Source organism: Pygocentrus nattereri, chromosome 1, assembly GCF_015220715.1.
Source record: "Pygocentrus nattereri isolate fPygNat1 chromosome 1, fPygNat1.pri, whole genome shotgun sequence".
In the NCBI taxonomy this organism is placed as follows: domain Eukaryota; kingdom Metazoa; phylum Chordata; class Actinopteri; order Characiformes; family Serrasalmidae; genus Pygocentrus; species Pygocentrus nattereri.
The window spans coordinates 7,499,115-7,514,114 of record NC_051211.1 but is presented as its reverse complement, the minus strand read 5'-3'; the positions used below and the strand labels follow the sequence as shown (position 1 = coordinate 7,514,114).

Genomic DNA, 15,000 nt, shown 5'->3' with positions numbered 1-15,000 from the left:
TCTCACTGCACTGCTCCAGTTCTCATTCAGCCACATTCACGCCCAACTGGCACATTTACCAAGTCCTATTAGGCCTGCATTACTGTTAGCTTTGGCAATACTGATAATGTAGAAGGCTGCCATATGCAAATGAGCCCTTTAATGAATACAGAACTGTTTATTGTGTGCTTTGAGCATCTTGAACAATGCCTGATGTTAATGAGTGGTTCTGTGTAGGCCGGTTTAACCTGTCAACCCATTACCATATACACCAAGGAGGCATTACATTATTTCTATTATATATTATCCTTGTTTCTCATTGTCCATTTAATCAGCTCCACTTACTGTATAGGAGCACTTTGTAGTTCTACAGTTACAGACTGTAGTGCATCTGTTTCTCTGATACTTTGTTAGCCCCCTTTTACCCTGTTCTTCAGTGGTGAGGACCTCCATGGACCCTCACAGAGCAGGTACTATCTGGGTAGTTGATCATTTTCAGCACTGCAGTAACACTGACGTGGTGGTGGTGTGTTAGTGTGTGTTGCATTGGTCTGAGTGGATCAGATACAGCAATAACTTCATTTCATATTTTGTCTTTTTTGTTCAATTATTAAAGTACAAGCCTAAAGTGGCCAAATAGGCTGATTAGCCATTTTGCTTCCTATCTATCCTAACTTAGTAGCTTCCAACTGACAGCAGACACAGTTCAAACTCAAACAAACAAACATTCCTCAGTGCTGCCCTCTAAAGATGTTAACACCAAACAAACATTCCTCACTGCTGCCCTCTAAAGATGTTAACACCAAACAAACATTCCTCACTGCTGCCCTCTAAAGATGTTAACATCAAACATTCCTCACTGCTGCCCTCTAAAGATGTTAGCATCAAACATTCCTCACTGCTGCCCTCTAAAGGTGTTAACATCAAACATTGCTCACTGCTGCCCTCTAAAGATGTTAACATCAAACATTCCTCACTGCTGCCCTCTAAAGATGCTAACATCAAACATTCCTCACTGCTGCCCTCTAAAGATGTTAACATCAAACATTCCTCACTGCTGCCCTCTAAAGATGCTAACATCAAACATTCCTCACTGCTGCCCTCTAAAGATGCTAACATCAAACATTCCTCGCTGCTGCCCTCTAAAGATGCTAACATCAAACATTCCTCGCTGCTGCCCTCTAAAGATGCTAACATCAAACATTCCTCACTGCTGCCCTCTAAAGATGTTAACATCAAACATTCCTCACTGCTGCCCTCTAAAGATGCTAACATCAAACATTCCTCACTGCTGCCCTCTAAAGATGCTAACATCAAACATTCCTCACTGCTGCCCTCTAAAGGTGTTAACATCAAACATTCCTCACTGCTGCCCTCTAAAGATGTTAACATCAAACATTCCTCACTGCTGCCCTCTAAAGATGCTAACATCAAACATTCCTCACTGCTGCCCTCTAAAGATGCTAACATCAAACATTCTTCACTGCTGCCCTCTAAAGATGCTAACATCAAACATTCCTCACTGCTGCCCTCTAAAGATGTTAACATCAAACATTCCTCACTGCTGCCCTCTAAAGATGCTAACATCAAACATTCCTCACTGCTGCCCTCTAAAGATGTTAACATCAAACATTCCTCACTGCTGCCCTCTAAAGATGTTAACATCAAACATTCCTCACTGCTGCCCTCTAAAGATGTTAACATCAAACATTCCTCACTGCTGCCCTCTAAAGATGTTAACATCAAACAAACATTCCTCACTGCTGCCCTCTAAAGATGCTAACATCAAACATTCCTCACTGCTGCCCTCTAAAGATGCTAACATCAAACATTCCTCACTGCTGCCCTCTAAAGATGTTAACATCAAACAGTCCTCACTGCTGCCCTCTAAAGATGCTAACATCAAACATTCCTCACTGCTGCCCTCTAAAGATGCTAACATCAAACATTCCTCACTGCTGCCCTCTAAAGATGCTAACATCAAACATTCCTCACTGCTGCCCTCTAAAGATGCTAACATCAAACATTCCTCGCTGCTGCCCTCTAAAGATGCTAACATCAAACATTCCTCGCTGCTGCCCTCTAAAGATGCTAACATCAAACATTCCTCGCTGCTGCCCTCTAAAGATGCTAACATCAAACATTCCTCACTGCTGCCCTCTAAAGATGCTAACATCAAACATTCCTCACTGCTGCCCTCTAAAGATGCTAACATCAAACATTCCTCACTGCTGCCCTCTAAAGATGCTAACATCAAACATTCCTCACTGCTGCCCTCTAAAGATGCTAACATCAAACATTCCTCACTGCTGCCCTCTAAAGGTGTTAACATCAAACATTCCTCACTGCTGCCCTCTAAAGATGTTAACATCAAACATTCCTCACTGCTGCCCTCTAAAGATGCTAACATCAAACATTCCTCACTGCTGCCCTCTAAAGATGCTAACATCAAACATTCTTCACTGCTGCCCTCTAAAGATGCTAACATCAAACATTCCTCACTGCTGCCCTCTAAAGATGTTAACATCAAACATTCCTCACTGCTGCCCTCTAAAGATGCTAACCTCAAACATTCCTCACTGCTGCCCTCTAAAGATGTTAGCATCAAACATTCCTCACTGCTGCCCTCTAAAGATGTTAACATCAAACATTCCTCACTGCTGCCCTCTAAAGATGCTAACATCAAACATTCCTCACTGCTGCCCTCTAAAGGTGTTAACATCAAACATTCCTCACTGCTGCCCTCTAAAGATGCTAACATCAAACATTCCTCACTGCTGCCCTCTAAAGATGCTAACATCAAACAAACATTCCTCACTGCTGCCCTCTAAAGATGCTAACATCAAACATTCCTCACTGCTGCCCTCTAAAGATGCTAACATCAAACATTCCTCACTGCTGCCCTCTAAAGATGTTAACATCAAACATTCCTCACTGCTGCCCTCTAAAGATGTTAACATCAAACATTCCTCACTGCTGCCCTCTAAAGATGCTAACATCAAACATTCCTCACTGCTGCCCTCTAAAGATGCTAACACCAAACAAACATTCCTCACTGCTGCCCTCTAAAGATGCTAACATCAAACATTCCTCACTGCTGCCCTCTAAAGATGCTAACATCAAACATTCCTCACTGCTGCCCTCTAAAGATGCTAACATCAAACATTCCTCACTGCTGCCCTCTAAAGATGCTAACATCAAACATTGCTCACTGCTGCCCTCTAAAGATGTTAACACCAAACAAACATTCCTCACTGCTGCCCTCTAAAGATGCTAACACCAAACAAACATTCCTCACTGCTGCCCTCTAAAGATGCTAACACCAAACATTCCTCACTGCTGCCCTCTAAAGATGCTAACATCAAACATTCCTCACTGCTGCCCTCTAAAGATGCTAACATCAAACATTCCTCACTGCTGCCCTCTAAAGGTGTTAACATCAAACATTCCTCACTGCTGCCCTCTAAAGATGCTAACACCAAACAAACATTCCTCACTGCTGCCCTCTAAAGATGCTAACATCAAACATTCCTCACTGCTGCCCTCTAAAGATGTTAACACCAAACAAACATTCCTCACTGCTGCCCTCTAAAGATGCTAACATCAAACATTCCTCACTGCTGCCCTCTAAAGATGTTAACACCAAACAAACATTCCTCACTGCTGCCCTCTAAAGATGCTAACATCAAACATTCCTCACTGCTGCCCTCTAAAGATGTTAACACCAAACAAACATTCCTCACTGCTGCCCTCTAAAGATGTTAACATCAAACATTCCTCACTGCTGCCCTCTAAAGATGTTAACATCAAACATTCCTCACTGCTGCCCTCTAAAGATGCTAACATCAAACATTCCTCACTGCTGCCCTCTAAAGATGTTAACATCAAACATTCCTCACTGCTGCCCTCTAAAGATGTTAACACCAAACAAACATTCCTCACTACTGCCCTCTAAAGATGTTAACACCAAACAAACATTCCTCACTGCTGCCCTCTAAAGATACTAACATCAAACATTCCTCACTGCTGCCCTCTAAAGATGCTAACATCAAACATTCCTCACTGCTGCCCTCTAAAGGTGTTAACATCAAACATTCCTCACTGCTGCCCTCTAAAGATGCTAACATCAAACATTCCTCACTGCTGCCCTCTAAAGATGCTAACATCAAACATTCCTCACTGCTGCCCTCTAAAGATGCTAACACCAAACATTCCTCACTGCTGCCCTCTAAAGATGTTAACACCAAACATTCCTCACTGCTGCCCTCTAAAGATGTTAACATCAAACAAACATTCCTCACTGCTGCCCTCTAAAGATGTTAACATCAAACATTCCTCACTGCTGCCCTCTAAAGATGTTAACATCAAACAAACATTCCTCACTGCTGCCCTCTAAAGATGTTAACATCAAACATTCCTCACTGCTGCCCTCTAAAGGTGTTAACATCAAACATTCCTCACTGCTGCCCTCTAAAGATGCTAACATCAAACATTCCTAACTGCTGCCCTCTAAAGGTGTTAACATCAAACATTCCTCACTGCTGCCCTCTAAAGATGTTAACATCAAACATTCCTCACTGCTGCCCTCTAAAGATGCTAACATCAAACATTCCTCACTGCTGCCCTCTAAAGGTGTTAACATCAAACATTCCTCACTGCTGCCCTCTAAAGATGCTAACATCAAACATTCCTCACTGCTGCCCTCTAAAGATGTTAACATCAAACATTCCTCACTGCTGCCCTCTAAAGATGTTAACATCAAACATTCCTCACTGCTGCCCTCTAAAGGTGTTAACATCAAACATTCCTCACTGCTGCCCTCTAAAGATGCTAACATCAAACAAACAAACATTAAAAAAACAGTCAGAACTTGACCCAGATGGCAAAATCCTGTAATTTTTTACAATAAAAACACTGAAACTTTGTATCAATAACAATACTGAAACTTTGAATATTCATTTGCTATAGCTCATAGATCTGACTACTTGCATTTTCCACATTTTACTTTAACAAAGTTAGCTGCTAAAATACTGTATCACCCAATACTGTTTTCCACTGCTGTTGTGGCTGCTACCTCAGTGACTGCTATGCCTCATATATGCTAGGCTATCTGCTAACCTGCTAAGTAGAAAACTGTAAATATGATTTTTGTCATAACCATTTCAGATACTGACTTTCTGTGAAAGAGCTTATAAGGCATTGAACTATTCAGACAGCTGGTTCCCATCTCCAACACTGTGAACTGTTCTGACTCTGCAATTTACTCTAGAGTGGAGCATTTCCCATCAAGCTACTCTGAATAACTTTCTTTACATTATAACCATTTAATCATTCAGGATTAAAACAAAAAAATCCCCTTTAGAAATGACTAAGCTTGAAAAGGATCTATTTTTAACTGGAGCACTTAAGATGAAGGATGGCTTAGGAAAGCTATCATGATCAAACACTCTACCTGAATATATATCAATTATTTATCAGCATCACATCACACAATGTGATTATATGCTATTTCAGCTAGACGTTTAAGAGGATTGTATCACATTTATTCTATTTTTTCTGTTTGATATCTAATCCAGTATTTTCTGCCGATATCGACCCGATACCTGGTATAAGTATTCATGCAAGCAAACAATTTTTGGCTAAATTATGCAGGCATGTCTTCAATCTTCATGTTACATCAATGTGTTGTCAATACATCTCAGAGTCTATCGCAATCATAATATGCTGTTGCAGAACCACAGTATGGATATTTTGTCCATATTATGCACACCTGGTTCCTATAATCCCTTTAAAAGTATAGACTCTCTCTCCCTCTCTCCCTCTGTCTCTCCCTCTCTCCCTCTGTCTCTCTCTCTCTCTCCTGGCGTCACCCAGTCGTTGGACTTGCTCCGAATCATTCATTGCATCAAAGGCCGCTTGGTCCCCACGGTGGAGCTTGTCCAGGAGGCCCTGCTGCACATTTTGGCCTTGGCTGTTGGCAGAGTGCCAGCCCTCCATATCTCACAAGGTTGAGAGCTTTTACAAGACACAGCGCTGCTCCCCCAGCACTGAGGCCAGGTTTAAAGGGCTGTCAACTCATTCTGTTAATCTGTTTATGCTTTTAGCTATAGGATCCTGCAGAAATGTACTTCTACTGCCAAATAAAGAACAGTTTTGATGAGACCTAACTGAAAGAGGCTGATGTCAAGTGATCCCTTGAACCGATCAGAATTAGGGCAGATTTTAGGGCAGTGAACAGCTCTTTTCCAGAGCCCCTCCCAACACAAACTGCAGTCTCTTTAGTTGTGCTTAAGGACCAGCTGGTGCCTTTGGCTGTGGTAAAATCACTGAAACACACGGCTTTCATTTAAAAGAAATGTGTCTGCAGTGTATTTGACAAACGATCAGTGAAACTGGGATGTGAAGAGCAGCACGCTTATAGGGACCTTCTTTCTTGACCTCTACTATCACTGGACGTCTGAGAAGCCGGGCAAACTTTCTTAGTTCCTACTTAGTCTTAGTTAGTCTTACCACCTCACCACAGCAGTTACCAAGTCTGCTATAAGCCTGCTGCCGTGGGATTCCTCACGGTGCCTGATCAGTTTAGATGTTCTAGTTTTTATTCCAATTGAATTACAGTTCATATTTTTTCTTATTATTATTATTATATAATAATTATAGTTATAAGGTATAACTTACATACCTTTAGGATCATGAAGATATTATTATAATAACTGTAACTGAGTTACTCAACCCTTTAATATGAAGGTATATGAACATGAACTGCTGGTTGTTTTAATTGTGATGGTTTTAAAAATGATTTATGCCTGCAGCATATCTCTGTACTGTGTGCATTTGGTGCATCTGCAGTTCTGCGCAAAAGTCACCACTCTCTTGTTTTGTTTCTAGTTGAAATGGCCCTCAAATACAAGGTGTTCATTTTTCAGAGTCAGGAGAAAAGCTGAAAATATGGATTTAACAGAAATCTGCAAGGGCATTTTTCCACATCTCCAAAGTTCAGTCTTAGAAGCGGGTTGTATTTTCTGCTTCTCATGATCCAAGTGGACATATTTAATGATGTTGAAATCTGGACTCTGGGGTGGACAGCTTCTTTGATTAGCAAATTTTCTTTCTTTTTTTGTCTATCGTTCTTTTTTTTTTTACTATTGGTCTCTGGCCTGTGCACAGTACTGTATGTATGCTTACACTAAGCAGTGAGATGAGTAAATCACACATGGTTAAGTCAGTGTGTAGTGAGCGCATGCTGAATGAGAGGAAGAGTGCGCGTGCTTCTTCACAGGAGAAAAATGTCAGCGCTCATAAGGCTCCTCCTGTCAGGGGGAATAATCCAGCATGCTGTGAGCCCCCAGATCACAGCGTTTTCTAAAGGGAGTCTGTGAGAGTGATGAAATACAGAAAGTATGGGATGAAAGGGTGAGAGAGTAAGAAAGAGCTGACACATAGCTGGAGGAAAGGAAAGAAATTCAGGTGAAGTAGGCCAGCGCAATATACAGTCGTATGCAAAAGTTTGGGTGCTCCTGTAAAATGACTTAAGTAAAAATAAGTTACAAATCCTCTACAGAGAACACATTTTCCCACACTTGAATTCACAATTACTGTTTAATTGCTGAATTTAACATACTAAAAATAAGAACATAACTAATTATGTACATAATTATGGCACATTTTATATTACATATTTTATTATTTTCAATATGTTAAACTCAGCAAATAACAGAAATTGCGTACTAAAATTTTGCACCAAAATATCATATTTGAGTTAGTTGTCTGTAGAGGACGTGTTCATTTATTTTCACTTAGGAATTCAACAAAGCATTACTACGGGTGATCAAACTTTTGCATATGACTGCATTGTTTGTGAATCAATATTGTGATATTAGTCTTTCAATAGTGACATCACAGAGAGATGCAATGTGCAGTAGAGCCCACTAATCAGTCACCAGTGTTGGGGTAGTTACTCAAAGAAAGTAACCCATTACACTTTTACTGGCTTTCACCTCACAGCAGAATCAGCAATGTGTTGAGAAGACTGGCTCTAATGGGGAATAGCTCTCAATATCTCTAGTGGGGAATTGCAGTTTGCAATGATTATCACTCATTCAGCAAGAGGAAAACTAATGCATGTTTTTCAGAAAACAGAAAAAAAATACAGTTTCCATGACAAAAAAAAATTGGCCTTTTATTTTTTGAAAGCAGATATTTTTCCTTTCTTTACACCACAATGTACACTCAAAAAAATGAACCAATTTCACTTACCAACTTATGAAAACATGTCAACATTAATTGCTATTATTAACCGTGGGGAGAAAGTCCATATATGCTGACTCTGTTTGACTGAATGTAAATAAGTTCATAAATTGGCTTCCTTTTTTGAGTGTGTCCAAAAGTGAAAGACCAATCAGATCAGGAGAAGGCCACTCACCAGCCACAGAATTGGGGCGGGGCATGAGGTAGAGGGGGATGGAGTGCGCGGAGTGGGAAGCAGAGTGTTCCAGACTTCTCTCTGGGATTTTGTTGAGGCTGTACGTGGAGGCAGCCATGTTTTCATCCACACGGTAAAGGAAGGAGTCAGCGCCCGCCGTTTTCTGAGTCTGCCAAAGTTTGAGGCTCCCTCTGGAACTCTCGCCATGTTTACCACTGCGATCCGCATTCTCAGAGTAACTGGTAAGGGTGGCTAGAGGAGAGGCAACAGAACCGACACAAGGAAAATGTTTACAACAGGGTTATTAAACTAGCAATCAGAAACCAGATTAAAAAAAGGAGAAGCTTTAACATTCCAACCCCAACATTAGCATTTTAATCAAGTTAGAAAATGAAACACTGATAATACTGTCCCTTTATTTAAACCATATGAAGAGCTAGTGTAATTAAAAAGCAGGACCGGGAAGCTGTTAGACCCTTCAAATATATAAATACAGCAGATAGCACACACAGATCTGGTTGTGTGTCTGTGTAGACATTTACTTTGACATTAACACAGTATTAACGGGCCCATATCCTACTCATAATGTCTGTATGGTTACTGTTACATGTAAACGAGCTCTGTTCTGATTGGTTGTTTTGTATTGTGCCTCAGTCAAAAAGCAATCCAGCCTGAAATACTCCTTATAACTTCAGTATAGTGTTAATAAGCCTGGGATTTTAAATGGAAATTCCACCTATTTTTTTCTGCATATTCCATTGGTGAAGATGTAAACGTCATTTACAGTGGTTTAATATTGAAATGGTTCCATGTAGAGAAACTTTGACTCAGATTTCAGAACAAATGATGGTGATTGGAACCAGGAGTTGCAAAGTCTACAATGCAACTATGGCTTTTTAATTTATTGTCCAAAACTGCTGGTGAACCAACACCCGTCTTAAGTTTTTACGTGAAATGCTAATAAAGGTAAAGCAGTGGTAATTCTTATCTATGACCTTTTTTGCCTTAAACATCCTGCATGTACCTCTCCACCATAAATGATAAAAAAATACATTTCAGAGCCAATCTCAAAACTATCATAAAACAATGTCTCAAACATTGTATAACATTTCATGTAATACATTTCTGTGAGATCACTTTTAAAGACATTAAACTCTTCAGACGTCTGGTTCCTATCACCACCACAGTGAACAATTCTGACTCTACATTTCTCCAGAATGACACATTTTACATCAGATCACTCTGAATGACTTTACTTACATCTTAACCAGGGAACTATGCAGGAATTTGAAAAAACTGGAGAAATTCCCCTTTAAAGGGTTACACATAATGTCTTAAAAGAGTGGTACTACTGCCCTGCACACTGTATTGGTCTTAAATGATTTATTCCTGTAACCAAGCTCCAAAAACACAGCAGGGTGTGACCCTCTAGCTTTCTGTAATAAACTACAACTGGCAAAATAAAATAAAAAATACTTTACATCATAAAATATTTAATAGGCTATAAAAGGTTGACAAAAGTGTGGACAAAATCAGGCTTCAAGAGTGCTGCAGCTGTCTCTAACTTACATTTTTATGGATAACAGTACGCTGTACCACTGCATCAGAGACATAAGTCTATTTCAGACCATGTCTACTGATTTTTCAAAATGTGTGTGTAATCATTAAGATGAACGAAGTCATTCAGAGTGACTTGACGTGAAACATTTATTACACACTCCCATAACCTAAGAAGACCTGTCAGTTTGTACTGCAGTACATATAGTCACTGCATAATAAGTCCTAGGATGTAATAAGCCTGGGGTTTTCCCTCACAGAAAGCTTTTATATGAAATGTCTATCAAAATGCTGCCCAAGTTATTGAGTGTGTTTACATGCACTCAATAATGCAGTCATAATTGGCTTCCTGCAGTTATCTGATTATTCAAATGGGCATGTGACCAGCATACTCAGATGTCTTAGATCAGAGTAAGGAATATAAATAGATTAAGAAATCCAATTAAGACAGCTGGATTTCAGCTCAGTAATGCAATTTCTCAGTGTATGTAAACTCTTACTTTGATTTCCTTCATATTTTGCAGTAGGTGCATATGCAAACACAGATCAGGGTACCGGAAATAAGCAAGCAGCATTTTACAGCAGCCGCAAAGTGGCAACCAAACACTTTTGGAGCAACACTGAAACCAAACACATGCTTGATGAAATCAAGATGATAAATATTCTTTATCTTCATGATGATGTATGTTCATACTTAGAGGAGGGTAATCCAGGTCTGGGGAGAGTTTTTACTTTTTGGACCTGGATTACCCACCTCCATCACACTTTCAGGTAAAGTGGCATGATGTTTAAAAAAATGATGTTTAGGTCTTCTGTGAGTTTACTGGCAAAGCAGAAATCTGATTACTGACTGACTTATGTAGACCCAGAGCTTCCCATTATCTGATTACCAAAGTGCATGTAAACGTGTTGATCAGATTACTGACAAAATCAGATTTTCTGTATTTATCAGATTATTAAGTGCATGTAAACACACAAATCATTGTTTTACCCTGGTTACATACTGCGCTTAGGTAATGACTTGCGTCCCTAGAATTTCAAATCAAACCACTCTGAATGACTGTGTTCACATCTCAGTGATTGAATTATGTAGAAATGATGACAAATTCATCGACCTCCCCTTTAACAACTCACTAAGCATGGTCTATGTGTCGACTGTGGTCTGCAGCTTGCTCAGAGCTGTTTTGAGGGACATTAGCTTCTATCACTAACTACATCAGCCTTGTAGCTCCATTACAAAACTCAAGAAGTATACTTTGGACTATCTTGGTGGCCGAAATAGGGTTAAGACACCAATAAAATGAGTGGACATCAATAAAATGAGTGACATGCTTTACTACTTGAACCCAAGCTCCAAAAACAAATAGCACTATATGAGGCACTGAACCGTTAGATAACTTTTCAATGGAGCAGCTTGACAGCCTCCAAATAAAACAGTTATGAAACACATTCACAGATTCAGAGCAGATGGCGATGTGGATGTTGTATGATTAGGCTTTCTGATACTGGCTTCGTTAGTAATGGGTTGTAGAGAATACAGGCTGTTTTCTTACCAATGATGCCACTGTCTCTGCTCTCCAGTGTGGACGTGGGGCTGGTGATGGAGCCGTAAGCGCCCGCACTGCCTGGGGCTCCAGGGGGCAGTGTGGAGCAGGGGCTGCCAGGAGGGGGCGACGCAGAGCTACTGGCCAGACTGGAGCACGGACTGATCCTCTGGGTCATAGAGATGGCCTGTAAAAAAGAGGAGAGGCAGGTGACCTTTAATGTATTGGGTCCTCCATGGTGTACATGGCCCAAAATGTATTCTCTAACATTTTATTTGCTATTTTTTATCTTGTAGTTCCTGACCAATGGGCAACCCACTAACAGTTTTCACTTGACTGTTAGGGGAGGAGGGGTGGTGTAGTGGATATACAACAATGTACACATGCAGGCCCATCAACTAGTCATGCCCCACTAAACCCCCAATTTCTGTACAGGATTCTGTGGTGTTAGGTGGCTTAAAATCAATGAAAGTAATCTTTGTGTGAGCTGCTGCACTGGTTGTCTTGCGTATCTGTTACAAAACACTACCTGGATAAACACAAAAGGCATTGCAGACATCATTGCAGGTATTCTGAATGCTCTACTTGCATCTTTGTTTTTTTTTTGCCGTGTTGATACATTTTTTTATCTTGCCATCATTTTTATCAGCTGAATGTAGATAACATCAACCTACATTCATGCACAAGGCCATCGAGATAATGTGATGGTCACTGATATGTTTAAAATATTAAGAATTAAGCTTTATACAACCCCAATTCCAATGAAGTTGGGATGTTGTGTAAAACAAAAACAGAATATGATGATTTGCAAAGCCTTTTCAGCCTATATTCAATTAAATACACTACAAAGACAAGATATTTACTGTTCAAATGGATAAACTTTATTGTTTTTTGCAAATATTCACGTTCCAAAGAAGTTGGGAAAGGGGCAACAAAAGACTGGTAAAGTTGTGGAAAAAACATTCCACAGGTGAACAGGTTAACTGGAAACAGGTGAGGGTCATGATTGGGTATAAAGGGAGCATCACTGAACGGCTCAGTCGTTCACAAGCAAGGACGGGGTGAGGTTCACCATTTTGTGAACAACTGCGTGAGCAAATAGTCCAACAGTTTAAGAACAACGTTTCTCAACGTGCAATTGCAAGGAATTTAGGGATTTCATCATCTACAGTCCATAATATCATCAAAAGATTCAGAGAATCTGGAGAAATCTCTGCAAGTAAGCAGCAAAGCAGAAAACCATCATTGAATGGCCGTGACCTTTGATCCCTCAGGCGGCACTGCATTAAAAACCGACATCATTCTGTAACAGATATTCCCACATGGGCTCAGGAACACTTCAGAAAACCACTGTCAGTGAACTCAGTTCGTCGCTCCATCTACAAGTGCAAGATAAAACTCTGCCATGCAAAGTGAAAGCCAGATATCAACAACACCCAGAAATGCTGCTGGCTTCTCTGGGCCCGAGCTCATCTGAGATGGACTGACACAAAGTGGAAAAGTGTCCTGTGGTCTGAGTCCACATTTCAAATTGCTTTTGGAACTCATGGACGTCGTGTACTCCGGGCCAAAGAGGAAAAGGGCTGTCCGGATTGTTATCAGCGCAAAGTTCAAAAGCCAGCATCTCTGATGGTGTGGGGGGGTGTTAGTGCCCATGGCCTGGGTAACTTGCACATCTGTGATGGCACCATTAATGCTGAAAGGTACATGCAGGTTTTGGAGCAACATCTGCTGCCATCCAAGCAGCGTCTTTTTCAGGGACGTCCTTAAAGGATTTGCAAATCCTCGTATTCTGTTTTGATTTATGTTTTACACAAAATCCCAACTTCACTGAAATTGGGGTTGTACAAAAACACGTCTATGAAAATATTAGTTATCATATAGATAATAATAATAATAATAATAATAATAATAATAATAATAATAATAATAATAAAAAATGTAGTGGATTCCAGCAGTTAGGGTACTAATTCCTCCGGCTCACTGCCAGCATTAAACCATCCATAGCCCTGTCCCAGTACATGGTCCAATGGTAGGGAACTTCGGTTGTACCCCATCAAATTCATTCTGCAGGTGATTTATTTAGACATCAATAAATTAATCTGAGCATCACAAGTGATGACATCTTGCAATCAAATGGGATGTTTAGATTTTTGATTTAATGTGACATTATATTAAGGTGTGTTTACATTTGTAGTAGGGATTCTTTGGTCTGGACCAAAGCAGAAAATTACACGTAATTTTATAGTTGCACTTTAGTTCTGGCAACATATTTAACATTAAACCAAAAGATGTAAACAGAACTAATTATATGTATGTGGAGTATTTTATAATGACTTCAAACGTGCCTCAGCCGTGTTTTAAAGCCCAAACTATCTGCTCTATAATTACAGACTCAGAGCTTATGAAGAGATGATGAAACGCATGCATGTGTCAAAGCAGCATCAGAAACTCATCTTTTCCCCGAACCAAGAAGTTCTACAGACATGAGACCACAGTTGATTCTGTCTTTGGTCTGTTTAGGTTTCTTCGCTCTGTATTGCATTCATTCTTCAACCCTGAGCTAAGCTTCTCAGGGGATCTCGATCCACTTATTTGGGCACACCAGAGATCGGACGGCAACATCTAACAACTTGCTCTAAAGAACCGCACTACCGAAGCATTTGCACCAGGGTTCGTTTTAATTGAACCAAATCTTCCAAATCTGAATGCTCCTTTATTCACAGTCTGTTTGATTTCTGAACATTTTCACAGGTGACATGAACTCACTCCATTGACAACTGTTGTCTCTGTGCACGGCAACAACCAAGATGATGGATCACCTGTCTCTCAGCTACAAGAACTTTTGACAAGTGTCAAAAGGGTCAGTCCTCTGCCTAGTTATATGTGGTGCTAGCATCCCCAAAATCAGCTCAAACTAAGGTATGAGCATCAGTGCTGAACACTGTCAGAAAAAAGGTTACTGTACAGGTAATGCAGGTCTTCCAAGGTACAAACTATATGAAGTAATTACTTTACCATTAATGGAAGGTAGAGAATGAATGAAGAGAAACATTTATCAGTTCTATGAAAGATTCTGAGGACATCAAATTATGATAGTATATGCTGATCTACGTTGTTCTTAACTAGGCTTTTGTTTTCAGTTCCATTACTTGGGAACAATGCTTCATAGCAATGTTATAAATGGAACAAATGTCTATTGCTTAAGTTTTAGGGCCCTTATGCAATATAGTGAGCTTTATAAAGTATCATATGACCTCTTACTGACATAAGCTGTTCATGAGTACTATACATTTTAATGCTATGCAGTGATTACATAGTGAGTACACATCTGTTATGAAATCCTTGTGAAGGCAGCTTTTAAATAAACTTCTTTAATGGTTCATCTATTCAACTTAAATGTTATCGCTCTTTACTGAGTGTTTGCTGTGAGGTAATTCTGTGTTTCTACATTTACTATAAAGCTCTTGTGTTTGGTGTGAAAACAGCCACAGTTCA

At 40.1% G+C, this 15,000-nt stretch overlaps 1 protein-coding gene across 7 annotated transcripts in view; it reads right to left on the bottom strand.

Annotated features, from left to right (window-relative positions):
• Window positions 1-15,000, bottom strand: part of tanc2a (tetratricopeptide repeat, ankyrin repeat and coiled-coil containing 2a) — a 228,699-nt gene that overhangs the window by 39,012 nt on the left and 174,687 nt on the right. For all 7 annotated transcript variants that reach the window (XM_037533696.1, XM_017700561.2, XM_037533781.1 and 4 more), the window contains 2 exons: window positions 11,512-11,689; window positions 8,402-8,653 (listed from right to left, as the gene is read on the bottom strand). In XM_037533696.1, coding sequence (XP_037389593.1) covers window positions 8,402-8,653; window positions 11,512-11,689 — 430 coding nt within the window. The remainder of the gene's footprint in view (window positions 1-8,401; window positions 8,654-11,511; window positions 11,690-15,000) is intronic.